The following is a 19893-nucleotide window of genomic DNA, read 5'->3' on the forward strand; positions in this document are numbered from 1 at the left end:
TTCCTTGCTACTGTTGCCGTTGGCTTGCTCACTGGGGGTCTTTGATCCTTCATGTCTTACGTTATTTCTTTTTTTGTCTCTGTCTTTTACTAATTACTATTTATGTAAAGCTGCTTTGTGACGACAACAGTTGTAAAAAGCGCTATACAAATAAATCTGACTTGACTAGACTTATATGACTCAGGAAGCAGCCAATCTAATCGTAAACCACCATCATGTGTATTTCCCCCTCTAACATGCGTCTCGCGCTGTCACTCACACGGGCTAACAGAGAGAGACAAGTGACTGCCCGGATTCGCGGTCATTACTGCCGTCCTTTACATCAAACAAATCCTAACACACAGCGTGTCCACTAAGACATCCGGTTACAAGGTGGTACGTTGCGCTATGGGACAGCGCGCATGCCATCGGTTCTCTGCTGTTTTCGCTTCAAAGATCATTCCTGCGCGAATGGATACCAGCATGAAGCGCATGTTAGCTGTATTCCTGCTCCTGTCGACGTGCTTACACTCGGTAAGTGAACACTGCTTACTTCAAACAACGTTAAAAGTCCTGCAGACACGTTTTGTTTTACTTTGAAGATCACTTTGATGGTTTTTTCACATTTGCTTTCGGATTGTTCGGTAAACTGTTTACAGTAAATTTGCCAGTGTTAAATCAACACTTTTAGTGTCAAATCAAAACTGTGGGTGTTCTGTGATTTAACACTAAAAGTGTTGATTTAACGCAAATTTACTGTGTAATATTCGGAGCTTGTTTACATCAGTACTTATGTAGACTAGCTGTAATCTGTGTGGTCCACCAGCCACACAGCGCGAACGTTATTTAATAAAAAAATTTGCTCAAAGCTCATTAGCACCTTTTTGTGCAGGGTAGGTGAGCCTAACATTGCCCACGCACCCGCCGCTTGGTCCAGGGTGAGCAGACTTTATGAAGACCCTCAGGGCGCGAACAGGGACCACTCTGTCCTGCATTATAAGTCAATAATGTTTTCTAATTGGAACTGGGCACACATGAACCGACACACGAAAGCAGAGACACGTTGACTACAGGCTGGTGGCCAATTGGTGAAATGTAACACTCGTGTAAAGCAATATTAGGTAGCATTTTTACCTTATAATAGCAGCTTCAATCATTGTGATGCTCCACTCTGCGGATTAGACACGCTGTTAACTGCATTATGTAACTTTGGTGAAGTGGGCAGGACCATAATTGCTAACACTGGTATTTAAAAATAAGGGGAAATTTCTGGAAGTCCATCCCGGACCGTTGTCACTGTCATCACTGTCCATATACTGCCAAAGCTTTAAACAAGGGCACACACAGTGAATCCTACAATTCACCCCCAGGAAACCACCTGATGTAAAATGTAGTAGGGATTACGTTAACTCGTTTTTTCATTAAGTAAGTAATTATGGTTAGGTGGTCAGAATTAAGTTAAAAGCTTTAAACATTCCTGCAATGTATTAATGAAAATACAAAATTGCATAGTTAAATGAGGACCTGTAAACATTACTTATCCATTTCTTACACTTAACAGACTATGGAAACCTAAATACTAAATTTGACAATATTACTATATTCTAATTAATAACATTGTTTAATGTGTTCAGCTAGCTATTTGATTTTTATTTTGTCAAATAGTTTCTTGTTGTGGAGTTTTAATAAATACTTAATGTCAGCTCCAGAGTAGATATACATTTAGCAAGAATACTGCACTACAAATATTGTATTTTGTACTGTTTCTGCCTTGAAGCCATTAGAATACTATGCCAAAAATAGAACCAATGCATATTTTTGCACTTGACACACGAGTTACTGCTGCGGTGATGTGGTGTGAAAGCCTTCACTGATTAATATAGGAGCATATTGCTTGTGGCACTGTGAGGCTCGTATGCTGTGAAATGAGCTTTCTCCCTCAGTTGGTGGATGTCGTTTGATTGAAGGATTTCCTGGTCGATGTTGCAGCTAATGTTCTATATACTTTCACTTGCTTTCATAGAGGAAAATGTAGCAAACAAATGTTGACATTACTGGCAAGGTTAAAAATATGGTTAAATGTACAGGAAAATATCTATTTGTGAGGACAGAGGGAGACAAGTTAAAATATGGGGCGATCCTAGGATAAACAAAACATGTAAAATAACATCTGACTAGGTCTACTGGGTTGCGTCATCAAGTAGGCCTACCACAGTCCTCCTGACCGTTCCCACTCACTCTAAATGTTCTCTAAATGTTGTGGTGCCTGCATGTCTATCTCACCAACTACTTTAGGTAGGCTGTCCTAGTTGATCCTAGCTGACGGTACATGGAGTTAAACAGAAATTTCAGCCGTGCTTCTGTCATGAAACAGTGTGTGGATGATATTGTTTGATTTATTTGCACATATGTGGAGTTCTCAGCACCGGTTCACAGAAAATAATCAAAATGTATAAAGATGTTTTGATTTTAGTGGTGGCACTTCTGTCTAGCTTTCTACTGCCTGTGAAACCGCAAAGTTGGTCTAATGCTTAATAATAACAAATGTTTCATACAAACAAATGATTGTATATCATACAATATATTGTAATGTTATGAAGGCAGAAGTTGCTAACATGGAAAGTTTTAGACAGGTAAGTAAGCTAAGCTTAGCTGCCTATCAATATAAGTTAGCTAGCTAGCTAGAACCAGGGAGACACATTTGTGCCTAAACCGAGGCAAATAAAAAATAGGGATGTCCCAAAAACATTTTCTTTCCCCCAGTCCGAGAACCCTAATGCTGACTGTCGGTCGATACCTATCCAATCTGATCTTAGTGTTTATACAAATAATACAGCCCCAAAACTTAAATACTAGTAAAATCACTCTACTTATGAACAGTTCATACAATGAGACATTCTGACATACTAACCAACAAATGCTTTTAACTGCTGTTCTGTGTATTGTTTGTTGTTGCTGTGTCATGATTATAACAAGGCTCTGAGTAAACTAAGTAAGTGGAAGTTTCACCCAAAACTTCCGTTTCACCTTGCCGCCTGCTTTTCTTTTGTAGAACTGCCCTTAACATTCAGTGAACAAAACAAACAAAAAAATTGTAGGTGTAGTGACATTACCAGTTAGCAGCCAAAACAAGGCTTCTAATTCTGACTCTTCATTCCACCTTAAATAGTGCAACAGTTATTGTGTACATTTTAACAGCAGAACTTAACTGATGAATTATTTAAGGTAGAATAAAAAGTACGAGGACAATTTCATAACAGCATACTAAATCTTGTAGTAGGCACAGTTTTTTTATTTTTGAGAATAATATAATTCGAATCAGGTTTTAAATTCATCCAAATGCAGCAGTACAGGAGACAAATATAACAACTATAAAAAATAACAGAAGGTCAGGCGTCGGTTAGTGGAGTATAGTTGTCTAGGGGTTGTGTGTCAACATGATCTTTGTTATATTAATAGTTACATTAATAGCATTACCTAGAGCTCTTGCTGTTCACATAAACCCAGTCCCTACAATGTTAGTGTTACATCTGTTCTGAGCAATGATCTAAGATCTAAACCATACCTGGACAAAAACCGACCATAAATGGATAAATGGAGTATAAGTAGTGCACGACAACAGTCTACAGCCTATATTGTAGACTTCAAAAGCAGAATTCTGATAAAGTAAAGTCTGTGTATGCGTAATGGTATGTGTTTGTGTAAAATGGTCTCTGGACATTTACTAAAGCAAAAGGAGTTACTACTGTTAGTTTTTTTTAAAAAGAAAGAATAAAAAAGATAACTGTAGCAGGTAGAGGGAAAAACACATTGATGATAAATGTTACTACTGCTAGGTGTATTAAAACATGTTGCACTCCCAAGTGGCATTCTTTATAGTTGCTATCACATTGCTATTGGTTTGGAAATAATGAAGAAAACACAGACATTTATACTGAATTTGTCTGATCTCTGAAATGCAGCCAGTTCATATAGTGTGAAGACTGTGGTTTTAGCACTACAAAGCAAAACCACCTACATTAACCAAACTATTGCTGTGTGTTTGTATTATCACATATTTTAATGTTTAAGACTTTAATGTGTAGAGCCTGGGGAGCTGGTGTCCAGTATAGGACAATTTGGAAATTTGGAAATTTAAGTTGCACTGTAAAGACAAAAGTATTGGGATGCTTGTTCATTCATTGTTTCCTCTGAAATCAGAGCTATTTAAAAAAGAGTATATCATGCTTTTGTTGAAGTGATTGTCTTTGCTGCCCAGGGAAGGCCTTCTACTAGATTTTGGAGCATTTGGAGCTGGGGGGATTTGATTGCATTCAGAAACAAGAGCGTAAGTGAGGTCAGGATGTTAAATGACACCCCACCGCACCCCCAACTACCCAAATTATCCCAAAAGTATTGCAGGAAGCACCATCATTTCACGGCCCCTGTGCTCCATAGCTTAATACTGAGGGGCTTTATCGCCCTCTAGCCCACACCTGGCATTAGGCATGGTGCTCCACAGAGTCCTATTTTGTTGGCAGTACTTCTCTACAGGGACTAGTATGTGTGCATTTGCACATCCTTGTCAGTAATGGATGCACATTAAACTAGCTGAATGCATTCATTAGAAGGGGTGTCCACAGACATTTGGACATAGCATATAGCATAGCATATATTAAACCTGATCCACTCCAGGTCCTTCTGAAAATATTAGTTCAGCAGAGCTCATTCTTTGCTTGTTACCTTGCATCAGCTACAAAAAAAATACTCTTGTTCTATTAGTTTATCCACTGACTGACATTTGTTATTCCATGCTGGTTAAGGATGGGACCTGAAGCAAAAGCCCCAAATGCTAACAGTAAGAACAGCACAAGTGACACCAACAGTAATAATGGCGATACGCATGGGGAACTCATCAAAGGGCAGAACTTCTTCACCATCCAGGAGCACAACGTGCAGAAAGCTTTAAAGAGAGCGAACTACAGGAAGGCAAGAGGACCAGATGGCATCTCTGGTCAAGTCCTTAAAGCCTGCATGGACTAGCTAGCAGCTGTGTTCACAGTAATATTTAACATGTTCTAATATGCTTTAAACAACCTGTCATTATTCTTGTCCCAGAGAAACCCCAGTCCGCTTGCCTCAATGACGATTTCCCAGTAGCCCTGACCTGATTTGGGATAAAGTGCTGTAAAAACATGGTAGATAGAGACGTCATCACCTCTTCACTGCCTAATTCTATGGAATCAATAAAATTTGAATGCAGAATTTTACAAGTACTTGGGGCCTCATTTGTTCCAAAGAAAATCCCGGTGCACTTTCTCCCCATATTATTCCAGTGCAGTGCTGGCCAGCACTGGACGATCGATTGGCAGATAGGAAAAAGAGGCGCTGACTACAAAGAAGTAATAGCTACATGAAATTAATGTAGTCGGCACATTGTTCTTAATTTATTATTTACTCCCTGTTATTTATCCAAAGTAGAGCTTTCTATGCTGTTTACCAGCTCTGCTGATGGGCAGGGTCAGGAACACAGGATATTGAGTCATTAGTGAACTACAGTTAGTAAAAGGAAGTTCCCATTGTTATAGATCTCTCCTCTATCGCAAAACAGTACTGCCAGCTAGGAATGTGTGATTGCATGATCATATTAGTGTCAGTCCTTCTCATTCTGTCTCTCTCTTTTACACTGCCTCTGTCCTGTGTGTATAGAGGATGTGGGCACCGTGTTGCAGTTCTATCAAAACATATTAATATTATGTTTGTTTTCTAGCAGCCCTTGAGATCAGGTAAACTATGCCTGCACCTTAGCTAAAATTAAGTGTTTTTCTCTTCTCCATATATTTACCCTTTCAGAGAAAATATTAAACTATACCGTTTATTGTTTTTATCACATCAAAAAATGATTTTTTTTTTATTATTATATGCATATTTTATATATTTTTTATATATATTCCTATATTCCTAATACTTTTAAATGAGTAAAGTCATAAATTAACTGGACAGAAAGTGTGAGATAATGAAGAGCTGTGGCTAGTATGGCTAATTGGATGGGGGGCAAGTTGCAGCATGGTTATGCTACACAATAAAGGGAAACCTTTAGTAAGCCTAACCAGCACAGCACTCCATAGCATGGTTCGTTTGGAGATAAAAAAAATAAAAATAGGAACCACATATTTTATGAAAAAAAACACACGTACTGTGAAGCCTGGGGGTTCATTTATTATGTACTGGGTTTGTGTTGTTGCCCTGGCAATATTGTTCAGGTGGAAGGAAGAATAGATTACAGAAAATTTTTATATTAAGTATATTAAATACATTAAATATTAAATATGAAATAGTATGGCTTCTGAAAAGGATAATGATCCAAACATACTTCAATTTCCATTTTTGATTTTATTGTTTTGAGAAACAGACTGTGTATTTGGTTTTGCTGAAGGACTGTGTTTGATTAGCTATGGTTAGCAGTGTGTTTAGTGTTTAGTGCTAATCAGTCACAAATTGACCAAGGTTGCCCACCGTTGTACATACAACTATGCATAAGACTCCATGTTCTGGCATCTGAATGTGTTTGTATGTTTTTGCTGGATAGGTGTGTGGAAGACACCCAATGTGTAACTTTTACCAGGAGCTGCAGAGGGCAAAGGAGGAGTGTCTGATACGACTTAAACAGCAGAAAAGCAACAATCCCAGTGGTACTATACATACACAGACACACACATGCACCCCTTCATCGTGTAAATCTTTTAATTCCGGCTGTGTATTTGTCTCTTTGCATGTTATCTTGATTTAATAAGAGTGCGAGAATAGTCTTTGTTTACAGAATGATACCATGTTAATATCCTGAGCTCTAAATGCTAAAAAGAACCATTCCTAGTTCATTATTATTACTGTAGTCTCTCCATTATTTTGCTCTCTCTTTACGTGAAGCCAGTATTTTGAGCATTGTATGTGTGTGTGTGTGTAGGTTCTGGCTGTAAGGGTGTCTGGGATAATATCTCCTGCTGGGATGGAGCTGAGGTTGGGCAAACTGTCACCATCCCTTGCCCGCATGTGCTGAAAACACGCTTTGATCGCAATGGTACATACAGTAAATACAGACCATACTAGTAGTTCAACATTTAAGTCCTGGATCTAAGCTACACAATACACACTGTAGGATTACTGAGATGTTGACTGATGAGAGTGTTTCTGATCGCATCCATCACATTGGATCAGTAAGTGCTTATTATTGGTCTTTTAAAGTAATAATACAGCATGAAGTACACTACAATTTTTATCTTACTACATTTTTATTGTATATTTTATATCAGGCCAAAGTGGTAGCAAAACAACTACTATTGATTGTTCTGGACAGAAAAAAATGAGATAATGAAGACTTATGGCTAATTTGACAGCAGGCAATGAGTTTTGAGAATGTAAGTGTTTTGAGAGTGTAGGACACATGCTCAGTGTTAATATAAAAGTACATTCAGGTTAGTCACATTGCACAGCTATACAGTATCTGGTGTAGTGTAAATGAATCAATGCAAGGATCCAGAGCAGGATAGGGTGGTGGAGAGTCTGGTCGGGCAGCACCAGTACAGAACAGTAGGTACTGTTTCAACATCTATTTGTCTCTCTACCATCCAAACTCCTTACCAGTGTTACTGGTCCTCTCCTTTGCATCATTTTTTGTTCAGCTTTTGTTCATCAGATCTTTTCCTTTTTGGTTGTTTCTCAGCCATCTGTCCTTGACAATACATGTAGTTCAATGTGTAACTTCAGACTTAGTATGAACATAATTGTTTCCAGAAAACATTTCCATTAATGCTTTCAGCTACTTTTAGGGTGTATCCATTGCTGACACACACAGCTGAGAAGTATTACCAACAGAATAGGACTCTCTGGAGCAGATAAACATGAACCTATTTGCGCCATGCCTGGGATAGAAGGGTATCTAGCCCCCAGCATTAAGATGTGGAACAGTGGAACTGTGTGGGGGGGGGTCTGGATGGTGATCATCGAACATCCTGACCTCACTAACGCACTTGTTGCTGAATGCAATCAAATTCTCACAGTAATGCTCCAAAATCTAGTAAAAAGCCTTCCCTGGACAGTAGAGACAGTTACTCCAACAAAGCGCAGAATAAAAGGCTGGATACATTTTTTTTACCCATACCCATTGATGATTTTTTCTAATGCAAGAGATAGATAAAGTCAAGTATGTTTGGTTATGAGTTATTCATGTAAAGAGAAAAAAGAAATAATGATCTCACTTTTCACTCTCTCTAGGGAATATCAGTAAAAACTGCACAGCTGACGGTTGGTCTGAAGTTTTTCCCAACATCACTAGCGTGTGTGGCACTGAGACAGCCCAGGACAAGGTGTGTATAGTACTTGCTGCACTATAACACCGCCTATTGGCAGCACACCCAAAAATAAATATGGTAAACTAATAACCCACTGAATATGTATTTCTTACATGCTGGTCTACTGTAATGTAAAAAATACGTTACTGTAATGTAACAAATGACAAAGCGTTCTAACTGCTTCTCAACAGCAAGGCTTTTTCACACTTAAACTGTTTTACTCTGGTGATGTGTTGACAACAACTGAAAGGCAAATCTGTTTACCAGGTGGGCAAATCTTTGCAATGCCGCCATGCTGCCATTTCCAGTCATAAAAGACCAGGCACCCATCTCTATGAATGAAGTTCCAGCCGTAATCCAGCAGTATTCCAAGTTTACTCCATTTAGAGATAATGGCTTACACATATATATATATATATATATATATATATATATATATATATATATATATATATATATATATATATATATATATACTTAACATACATGAATATAAAAATGCATTGAATATAAAACATTGCTGGAAAGGTTTAAGGTGATGTTTAGATTCAAATGGTCTGGCATTAGTCAAGCCAGGTGTGTCTAGATAAATGTATTCCAATTATTAACTTGTGGTTAAATGTGGTTTAACTAATAACTAATGAAGTAAATGCTTTTTCCACACAAGGTCATTTGGCGTTGATAATCTTATTTCCTTTAATAATTTAAATAGTCTAAAAACTGTGAATGCACAGTCACTCTTAGTGGATTCATCAAATTAGTAGTACTGTCAAATTATCAGATTGCTATTAATATGTTGTAGCAAAAATAGAGCCCTGTATGTCTATGAGAATGACTATGACGTTTGTTCTTAACAGTAACCAGATATGCATTTACACATTTTGAAATGTATAGTCATTGAAATGGTCCAGGTCTATGCATTTAAAATGCACAGTTAAAACAGCACTTCTGTCTTCAAAATAGCACACACAGTATGTGGTTATGTGGGTGGCAGGGAATGTGTGTGTGTGCATGTGTCAGTGAGTGAATGTGTGTGCTGTAGCTGACCTATTAGCTGAGTGATCCTGTCTTTAGTCTGTGGTAAATATTTAGGTATCAGGAATGTTCAGTCAGTCAGATGAGCACTTCAGCTAAACATTCTCATCTAAACACAGAGTACAAGAAGACATCTGAAACATAAACAGTATTTTGTGCTGAACAAAAAATGATTGTAAGAATATGTTTGGGAGAGTTAAAGAACATGATGTGGTTTATATCCTCTTATTGGAAATTATGACTTACGACTTATAAAATTGAACTTTTAAAAGTGAAAGAGCTTTAATTTTAGGTAAGTGTGACAAAAATACAAACATAGACTATAAATATTGTTTTTATTTAAAGTTTGTCATAATCATTTTATGAATAACAATTCTCTGGCCATATATGTTAGATTTACACACAATCTACACTTCACCAATTAGTTCTAGCTCAGTTTGAAAGATGTACACTTTATAAAATATTATATAATATACACTTTATAAAAGTTTCCACTGGCTAATTGTCAAGTGCATTGTAATTTCAATGTATTTGGGTATGCATATCTACACATCTACTATTTCACATCTAATAGTTCTTCTGTTTTGTGTTTTAATGTGTATTTAGTTGGTGTTTTACATGGTGGTGAAGACCTTATATACACTTGGTCATAGCTTGTCTCTCATCGCCTTGACGACAGGCAGTGCCGTCCTCTGCATGTTCAGGTGAGTTGTTTGGGCCATTCTGATCACTGGTCATTGTGCAGCTTCTGTTCTTAAGGGTATTCCAGCATTTATTAACACACACCAACATTCTGTGTGTGCAATGATATAAACATTTACATTAGAATAAAATAAAATGAACGCGGCTGTGACAAAAATGATCAAAAGAGCAACAGTGAGAAGATTCATACACTGGGCTGCAGTCAGGAAGCGCTTTGAGCAACCCCTAAGGGACACGCTTTGCACCCCCAATCCCAGAGTAGCAACGATAGAGAAACTATTCTCCCTACTACAAGTCAGTGGAGCATCACAATGATTTTGATGCTGTTATTTTAAGGTAAAGTGCTACAATGTGTTGTTTTAAGTAAAAGTATAAATTAATTACTGATAATTAACTTGAGTATAGGCAAAGCGCTAATACAGAAAATGCTTGTTGTATCATTGAGAAGTGCTGTACAAAGAGGTCTTCAGTGATGATGATGATGATGATAATAATAATGATAATAATTATGTGTTCTAGAGACTGTAAAATGATGTCTCACCATGTTCTTTCTTACCAGTGTGCATCATACATGCATTCATTTAATGTGTCTGAATTTGTAGGAGGTTGCACTGCACACGTAACTACATCCATGTGAACCTGTTTCTCTCCTTTATCCTGAGAGCTGTTGCTGTATTGGTGAAGGATAGTATACTGTTCTCACACGGCACACACTGCAGTGATCAGCCCTCACTGGTGAGGCCCATACATAAACATATCAGCAATAGTATCATATAGCTCATACAGACCTTTTTAATATATATTTTTTTGTTAATAACAGGTTGGCTGCAGAGCAACTCTGGTGTTCTTCCACTACTTCATCTTGGCTAATGTCTTCTGGCTGCTGGTGGAGGGGCTTTACTTACACACACTCCTGCTTGTCACATTTGCAGAAAAAACATACTTTATGTCCTACCTGATCATTGGCTGGGGTGCGAGCAGTTTCAGTTCTACTCAGTTGAGTTCAGCTCTCAAATGAGTTCAATTTAGCTATTCTATTCAGACCCTATAAACGTAGCAGTAGACTAATTTGTTTTTTCAAATGGTCAATGCCAAAGCTGATATTTAGAGAGCAGGGAGGCGACACAATTTATTAATAAATAAAAATAATAACAACAATAATAATAACAATAATAAATGAGACAAAAAAAAAAAAATTTAAAAGGTTTAGTACACTTCAGAGCATATCTCTCTGTTTCTAAGAGAGAACAAATATTCTCAAACTTGCATAAATAAATCACAAATAAATAGCAGCCGGCCAGACTGACAGAGCTGCCTACAGTTGTGCCTGTAGGCATTTTTTTTATTATTAGTGCAGACATTGGCTGATTCCGATTATCTGAAAATGGGATTGATTAATAGGATGACCACTACTAAAGTTATTTTGTAACTTAAAGCTCTCTCTCCAGAATGCGGAAATAATTGCCATGTGTATGTGTGTACTTGTGCCAGGAGTCCCAGCTCTTTTTGTGTTTGCATGGATACTGACAAGACATCAGCTAGAGGACACAGAGTGAGTATCGCACACACACTCATCTCTAAGTGATGGGTTATCTCTTAGACATGCTAATGAATATAGCTTAACAGCAATTATAAGAAGTAGAGTGGTGAGCTAATAGTAATGTGTTTTTGTGTGTGTGTGTGTGTGTGTGTGTGTGTGTGTGTGTGTGTGTGTGTGTGTGTGTGTGTGTGGTTTAATTCCCTGTGTCTAGTTGCTGGGAGCGGAATGATCACCCTGTGCCCATTTGGGTCATTAATGGACCAATTGTGTTTTCCATTATGGTAAATCCTCTGGAAGTATCCAGTGACCACAGCAACAACACCTACCTTAAACAATGCAATTTAGAATACCATGTAGAAATAACTGTCTTTTTACCTATTTAAAAATAAACTTTGCTCTACATTAATGTGTCAGTCCATTTGCCGATCACATAATATGCACTGGAACCTGGGTGAGTGAGTGGGTGGATGAATTATTATGGTAGACTGATACACAGACAGACAGATATGCCATGTCTGTGGACACCCCTTCTAATGAATGCATTTAGCTAATTGAACTTTTAAGCTTTTCTCATCCCTGTAGAGAAGTATTGCCAATAGAATAGGACTCTTTGGAGCAGATAGATATGCCTAACTCCAGGTGTGGGCTGGAGGAGATTAAAGCCCCTCAGTATTGAGCCGTGGAGCAATGGAAGTGTGTTCTCTGGAATGATGCTGCTCCTTCCAATCCTTTTTGGGGATGACTTGGGAAGTTGAGGATGTGGTGAGGTGGTGATAATCTAACATCCTGACCTTATTAACACTCTTGTCACTGAATGCAATTAAGTCCTCACAGCACCACACCAAAATCTTTTTAATACTCTTGATTTTAGAAGAAACAACAAATGAGCAGATGCCCAAGTTTTATCCATATAGATAGATAGTGTGTGCACATATGCACAGTGCCAGTTTTATATAACATAGACTGGAGTATTACCCAAGCATATAGGCTACTAGTCTTGCGGGCCAAAATAGGACCAGATGCGTAAGGTTTCTTACCCGTGAGCCAGTCTCAGCAAAAGTGATCCTAAATCTCTCAATAAAATTTATAATATTGGCACAAGTCAGAAACAGGTAGTCCAAGGTAATCATGAATTTATGAGAGAGGGATATCAACTCTCTCTCTCTCTTAAGATAATCAGATGCTTCAAAATGGTATTTTATTACATCCACCAAAAGAGTAATTCAAATAATATAGGCTCACAGATCGCATTGTTTCTGTAATACAGTAGAGGATGATAGACATGTTCTATGTACATTTATAGTGAACCAATTATTTGTGAACCCTTTTGGCATATGCATAAATTTGACCTAATCGTTTATTAGACTTTTATCAGACTCATTTGATTATTTATTTATTTACTGAGGAAAATTATCCAATATTAAGTGGCAAAATTATGTGTAATTAGAGTCATGTGTTTTCAAACAATGGGATGACACTCAGGTGGAAGTTGGCACCCTGTTTTATTTAAAGAACAGTGATCTATCAAAGTCTGATCTTCACAACACATTTTTGTGAAAGTGTATCATGGAATTAAAAAGTTTGGACTCAATAAAAATAAAAAAAATCAAGACCATGGTCACAAAGAAACTCAAAGTAACTAAAGGCCTTTCTCACATTGACTGATGTTAACATTCACAAGTCCACCATAAAGAGAATACTGAACAATAATGGTGTGCATGACAGGGTTGCAAGAAGAAAGCTGCTGCTCTCTAAAAAGAACATTGCTGCCTATCAGCCCATTTGGTGGATGGATCAGACGAAAAAAAGTTTTAACGTTTGGAAATACGGTTTGTAAATTTTTCCTTGTCTCTTTTGTCTCTCAGGTGAACTTTATTCTGTTCATCAGCATTATTCGAATTTTGCTGCAGAAGCTACTCTGCCCTGAAGTTGGAGGTAATGACCAATCACAATACAGGTGAGTTTGTTTCTGTTTAGCCATGACAAATGCTGAGTGAAGACCACATACATATACACAATTTCTGAAGGTATGGGACTTCATATATCTAGAAATACAGTGACAAGAAAAAGTGTGTGAACCCTTTGGAACAACGGTACTGACAAAATGTTTTGTGAACAGGTTGTGGATTAACATTGAACTATTTGGAAAGAACATGCAGCGCTACATCTAGCGTTAAAAAGGCAATGCACATCACCATGAACATATTAGCCCAACCATAAAGTATGGTGGAGGGAACATCATGATTTGGGCCTTTGCTGGGCCTTTGCTGGGCTTTGCTGCAATGGCTTGTGAAAAAAACTAAATCTGCCTTTTAGAGTGGCCAAGTCAGAGCCCAGATCTTAACCCTATAGAAATGCTATGGAATGACCCGAAGAGAGTCATACACATGAAGCGTCCAAGGAACATGATCGAGTTAAAGCAGTTTTGTCAGGATGAGCTAAGCTAGCTATTATTTTAGGCACATTATATTTGACAATACGCTTGACTTAGATGAGGATCAGATCAAATTTTATGACAAATTAATGCAGAGCACCATACAATTCCAAAGGGTTCACATACTTTTTCATGTCACTGTAGATTCATATTCAGAAACATAGATAATATGTTAATAATATGATAATAATAATAATAATAATAAACATAATAAACATAATAATAATAATAATAATAATAATAATGAAGAACATTTAGATGAGATCATGCTTTACAGTAGACAAATTCAGACTTATTACAGCAGACATTTTTGAGGCTCACGTATATATTTTTGGAGAAAACACAATGAAAACAGTTTATATGCAAACATACAGTATGTGTATATGTCTATATAAGAGGTTCTTTTTTCATTTAAGTACTCTGTTTTGGAAAGGTGGTTAACTGACTTGTGTCCATGTTATAAAAGAAAGAAAGAAAAAAAAAGAAACCTTGTGCCTTGTTTCTATGTTACTAGTCTGGGAGTGGTATGTGTGTGGGCATATGTGGATGTGTCGGTGCCCTGTTCAGATGACAAGAAACTCAGCTAGAGACAGTACTCCAGGGCAAATAAGAAAATCTCTCACACATTAAGAGGGTGTATTTTTAGTGATCTATTTGTAGTTTGTCTGATGGGAGATGTTAAGCAGAGTTTTTGTACAGTACAAGTAGTAAAAGAGTGTGGTGTGGATGACTATCATATAAAAAATACACACACAAAACACAAATGGTCTAATTAGAACTGGTCTGCTAATAGAATAGTACTCTCTGGAGCAGATAAACATGAACCTATTGGCACCACACCTAAGTGGTGAGCTTGATTTCAGAAGAAACAATAATGAGCAGGTGTCCGATTTCATATGGTGGATATAGTGTAGAATTATAGCCTCCAACAGTTCTGGTCATACAATTTGGGGTGAGTTTTTCGTTAACTCGTTCTCAAGAATGTTTGTTAATTAAGCAAAACCCAAAACTGTACTACTAGAACTCGTTCACAAATCTCAACTTACTCGTTATGTAAAACTGCTTCATTAGGTTAGTTTTGCCTGTAGTTCAGAACCCAAAAGCCTCTAATTCTTGGGCAAAAGGATCCACAAGAAAACAGAAATTATGTATGATCAAAGAAATAAAAAAATATATGTATATATAATGTTTTTAAAAAGGCCTAATAATTACAAGTTAAATTACAGTTGTTACAATACAGACACATAATAAATACAGTCATGCCCGAAAGTATTCATACCCCTGTCAAAGTTTGACTTAAATTTACTTTTATTTAACCAGAAATTATATTTTTGCCTGGAAATGACACAGGCATCTCCCAGGAGATAACACGATGATGTACAAGAGGCATCATTGTGGGAAAAAATATTTCTCAGCTTTTATACACATTTGAACAAAAAGTGGCATGTCCAAAATTATTCATACCCTTCTCAATAATTAATAGAAAAGCCTTTATTGGCTATTACAGCAATCAAACGCTTCCTGTAATTGCTGACCAGCTTTTTGTATGTCTCCACTGGTATTTTTGCCCATTCATCTTTAGTGATGAGCTCCAACTCTTTGAGGTTCGAGGGTCTCCTTGCCATCACCCTGATCTTTAGCTCCCTCCACAGATTCTCAATTGGATTCAAGTCAGGACTCTGGCTGGGCCACTGCAAAACATTAATGTTTTTGTCTGCTAACCATTTCTTCACCACTTTGGCTGTGTGTTTTGGGTCGTTGTCGTGCTGAAATGTCCACCGGTTCCCAAGGCCAAGTTTCTCTGCAGACTGCCTGATGTTGTTGTTGTTGAGAATCTTGATGTATTGCTCTTTTTTCATGGTGCCATTTACTGCGATCAAGTTCCCTGGTCCATTAGCTAAAAAAACACCCCCAAAACATTAGGTTCCCACCACCATGTTTGACAGTGGGGATGGTGTTCTTAGGGTTGAAGGCTTCTCCTTTTTTATGCCAAATGGTGCACACATCATTGTGGCCAAACAATTCAATTTTTGTTTCATCTGACCATAAAACAGAACACCAGAAGTCTACTTCTTTGTCCAGATGAGCATTTGCAAAGGTCAAGCGGGCTTTTGTGTGCCTTTTCTGGAGAAGTGGTGTCCTCCTTGGCCTGCGTCCGTGGAACCCAGCAGTGTGCAGTGTCCGTTGAACTGTCTGCCTTGAGATGTCGCCACCAGCAGAGTCCAGATTCACCAGGATGGCCTTGGTGGTGATCCTTGGATTTTTCTTCACCTCTCTCACTATTCTCCTGGCCAGCACAGGTGTCACTTTTGGCTTCCGACCACATCTTCTGAGATTTTCCACAGTGCGGAACTTCTTGTATTTTTTAATAATACTTTGCACTGTAGCCACTGGAACTTGAAAACATTTTGATATGGCTTTATAGCCCTTTCCTGACTTGTGAGTGGCCACAATGCACAGCCGCAGGTCCTTAGTGAGCTCCTTTGTCTTAGCCTTGACTGTCCACAAACCAACTGCAGAGAGCTGCTGTTTTTCTCCTGTTGAGTTGATTAAAACAGCTGTTCCCAATGAATCAGGGTAATTAGGATGCTTTAAAACAGCTTGGACTATTTGGAATGGTATAGAACCTTGGATTTTCCCATATACTGTGACAGTTTTCAAAGGGTATGAATAATTTTGGACATGCCACTTTTTGTTCAAATGTGTATAAAAGCTGAGAAATACTTTTTCCCACAATGATGCCTCTTGTACATCATCGTGTTATCTCCTGAGAGATGCCTGTGTCATTTCCAGGCAAAAATATAATTTCTGGTTAAATAAAAGTAAATTTAAGTCAAACTTTGACAGGGGTATGAATACTTTCGGGCATAACTGTATATATGGTAATATATTAATAATTTCTTTAGAGGATGAACATATTTTCATTTAGACCAGGAGTGTTCAACCATACACTATATGGAAACCTAAGTGGGAAACCTAATTCATTGTTTCTTCAGAAATCAAGGTTATAATACGAGTTTATCCTGCTTATCTTGCTATCCTGCTTAGAGTAATATTACAGGATGTTATACTGTTCTCACGGGAGGTCTCATGTAGCTCCACCAAAGTTACATACTGCAGTAGTAGATTTAATATTATTATATTAGATTTAATATTAATTAATATATATATATATATGTTTTAACACATATTTGACAACAGAAGACAAATAAATAAAATAAAGATGAATCAACACCCAAAAGGGGAATCCATTCCACAATGTATTAAGTTGTTTTTGTCTTGCTTTATGTAGGACAATTGAACTCTCAAAACTTTAATCTTCAATTAATGTGACACATGTAATTCCACTCATCAGCTAATTATGAAGCCCTTCAGTTCTGTGTGAGATGACGACTGAGACTAATGTTTTCTTTCTGCAGGAGATTCTTATGTGTGATAAGCAAATTGTTTTTTTAGGAGGTTGTTTTGTTTGATATGTATGCTGTGTTTTTGTAGGAGACTGGCTAAGTCCACTTTGCTTCTGATTCCTCTGTTTGGAATCCATTATGTCGTCTTTGTTTCTCTAAACGAGTCTCTGGCCGACTACAAGATCTTCTTTGATCTGGCTTTGGGCTCCTTTCAGGTATAGAATGCTATTCATGAAGCTGAAATAATGGCTTTAGGCTACAGATATACTTTAGTGGATCAGTAAGAAAATGTATTATAAATGACATTTAGTAAAAATGACATACAATGTATTGTTTATTCATGTCACGGTAGTGGTCCAGAGGAGTTAGTTAGAATAAATGAATAGTGCAAATAATAAATACAAATATTTAAAAAATTTTTCTCCTATGATAGGAGACCACTCTCCTTACCGCTCTGCAAGTTTACATTCTATATAACCTTGTTATTTTCTCATTTGTGGTTTAAGCGGAATGTAAATGTTCAGTGATTTGTATTGTGTGTCCTCTTGTAGGGTTTGGTTGTGGCCATCTTGTATTGTTTTCTTAACAGTGAGGTAGGTGGTTTTTTTTTTTTAAACCAGAATCTGACTTTATGCGTCTCTACTAACATGACAATCACTTTAGAATAAAAATTGTGTTCTCTGGTCTTAAAGATGGCATTACGGTATTGGTTGGTGTCAATATAGGACCAACATAAGCAAATACACACATGCTAGGAGTGGTGGGCAGCCATTAAATAGGCTCCCCTTGTGCCACAACAGATCTGACCATTCAAGGCATGGACTTCACAAGACCTTTGAAGGCGTCCTGTGGTATCTGAAACCAATGCATTAGAAGTAGATCCTTTAAATCCTGTAAATTGTGAAGTGGGGCTTCCACAGATTAACATCAATAAGCCTCAGGTGCCCATGACACTGTTACTGGTTCACTGGTTGTCCTTTTTAGACCACTTTTGGTAGGTACTGACCATTGTATACTAGAAACCCCCCACAATACTTAGTCATGTCCATTTGTCCTGCTTTTAACACATCACCTTCAAGAACTGGCTGTTCACTTGCTGCCTAATACATCTCACTACTGAACAGATGCCACTTAAGATGAAGATAACCAATGTTTTTTTACTTCCATCTGTCAGTGGTATTAATATTATGGCTGATTGGTGTATATTCTTCTTCTTCTTATTGCTTTTTATCAGATCTCATCAAGTAGGTTTCAAGATATTAACATTGTTCAAACTTCAGAATTATCAATCTAATTGGTAATAGCATTTTTATAGAGCTTTTAGTACCATATTTATAGTATAGTATTTTGTTTATCAAAATAACTGCTCAGTAACTGCATAGCAACCACTTAAAAAAGCATAGCAACCTGATAACAAAAACCCTAATGAGAAACAACATAGGAACCGAGAGAAATAACAGAGAGAAATAACCCACCAAAACTACTTAGCTAGCCCAACACAGAAACTCTGTAATAAAAATAACCTGGCATTTTTTTAAAGGTTTTCCATAGGCAAGGTGCTGTTCTCATACTTTTCAACAAAGTAAATGTGTCCAAATGACAAAAGGCTATTTTAGCTTATTTTAAAGCTTAGTAGTAGAAAAAATGATCTACTTAATATCGATATTAAAGGGTTTCTGTATTAATATCAGTATCAGGATTGTGCCATATCTGATTAGTTTGGATCAAGACAGCACTTTGAGTCGGACTGGTGTTCCTGTTTCCTGTGCCAGGTGCAGTGTGAGCTGAGTAGAAAGTGGCAGAGTGTGGGCCTAAACTGCCAAATGGCCTGGAACTCCACTTCCCAGAATTCATGGGTGCTCCAGAAACACACTGGCTCAAAGTCCCAGGGGACCTCCAGGATGGCACCGGCTTTACAGACAGAAACCACTGTGCTCTGACAGAAATGTTGCTTCAGGCATGTGTGAGTGTGTGTCTGTGTGTTCTTAAGATCAAACATAGTTGCAACATTACTTGCTGTCAAAACCTGTTGTTTGATCTGAGCAGTTTTCTTATTTAAAATGCTGCAAAAATCTTTTGAGTGTATGTGTGTTTGTATGTATACAAAGTACTAAAAAATTTTTTGTATGTACAATACAATACAATACACCCATACGCACAGGGAAAACATGGTTCTTTACAGACATATGTTGATGTTAAGATGTTACACTGGTTATGTTCAATCAATATTCACAGTATATTTAAGGTCAAATAAAAAGCTGTTTGTACTTTATCAGTTTTCTTAGTGTAGCTGTCAATCTACTAAAACGTTCCCATGCATGATGAATGGCTGGCGAAACAGCCTGATTGTCTTGTGATGTAAAATTGTGTAATGTACTGTGCCTATAAAGGTTTTGGATATTTTCCACTTTTTATTGCTTTTATAATTGGAATCATGGTCAACATAGTTTTGCAAAAACCATCAAAAGT

At 37.4% G+C, this 19893-nt stretch overlaps 1 protein-coding gene across 1 annotated transcript; it reads left to right on the top strand.

The window, feature by feature from the left end:
• The first annotated feature begins 401 nt into the window (after positions 1-401).
• LOC140546121 (vasoactive intestinal polypeptide receptor 2-like) lies at positions 402-19496 on the top strand. The gene is made up of 13 exons (XM_072669281.1): positions 402-513; positions 6548-6650; positions 6923-7036; positions 8230-8321; positions 9948-10045; positions 10646-10778; positions 10864-11014; positions 11535-11595; positions 11795-11864; positions 13449-13540; positions 17513-17639; positions 17976-18017; positions 19197-19496. The coding sequence occupies exons 1-13, from the start codon at positions 451-453 to the stop codon at positions 19362-19364; spliced, it is 1314 nt and encodes a 437-aa protein (XP_072525382.1). The 5' UTR covers positions 402-450; the 3' UTR covers positions 19365-19496.
• Positions 19497-19893: the final 397 nt, after the last annotated feature.

This window comes from Salminus brasiliensis, chromosome 23 (genome assembly GCF_030463535.1).
Source record: "Salminus brasiliensis chromosome 23, fSalBra1.hap2, whole genome shotgun sequence".
Lineage (NCBI taxonomy): Eukaryota > Metazoa > Chordata > Actinopteri > Characiformes > Bryconidae > Salminus > Salminus brasiliensis.

Excerpts from the sequence above, each read along its gene's own strand:
- LOC140546121 (XM_072669281.1), top strand. The coding sequence starts at position 451 with ATGGATACCAGCATGAAGCGCATGTTAGCTGTATTCCTGCTCCTGTCG. Across the intron at positions 13,541-17,512 it reads AATGACCAATCACAATACAG|GAGACTGGCTAAGTCCACTT; the intron begins GTGAGTTTGTTT and ends GTGTTTTTGTAG. Across the intron at positions 18,018-19,196 it reads ATTGTTTTCTTAACAGTGAG|GTGCAGTGTGAGCTGAGTAG; the intron begins GTAGGTGGTTTT and ends TTCCTGTGCCAG.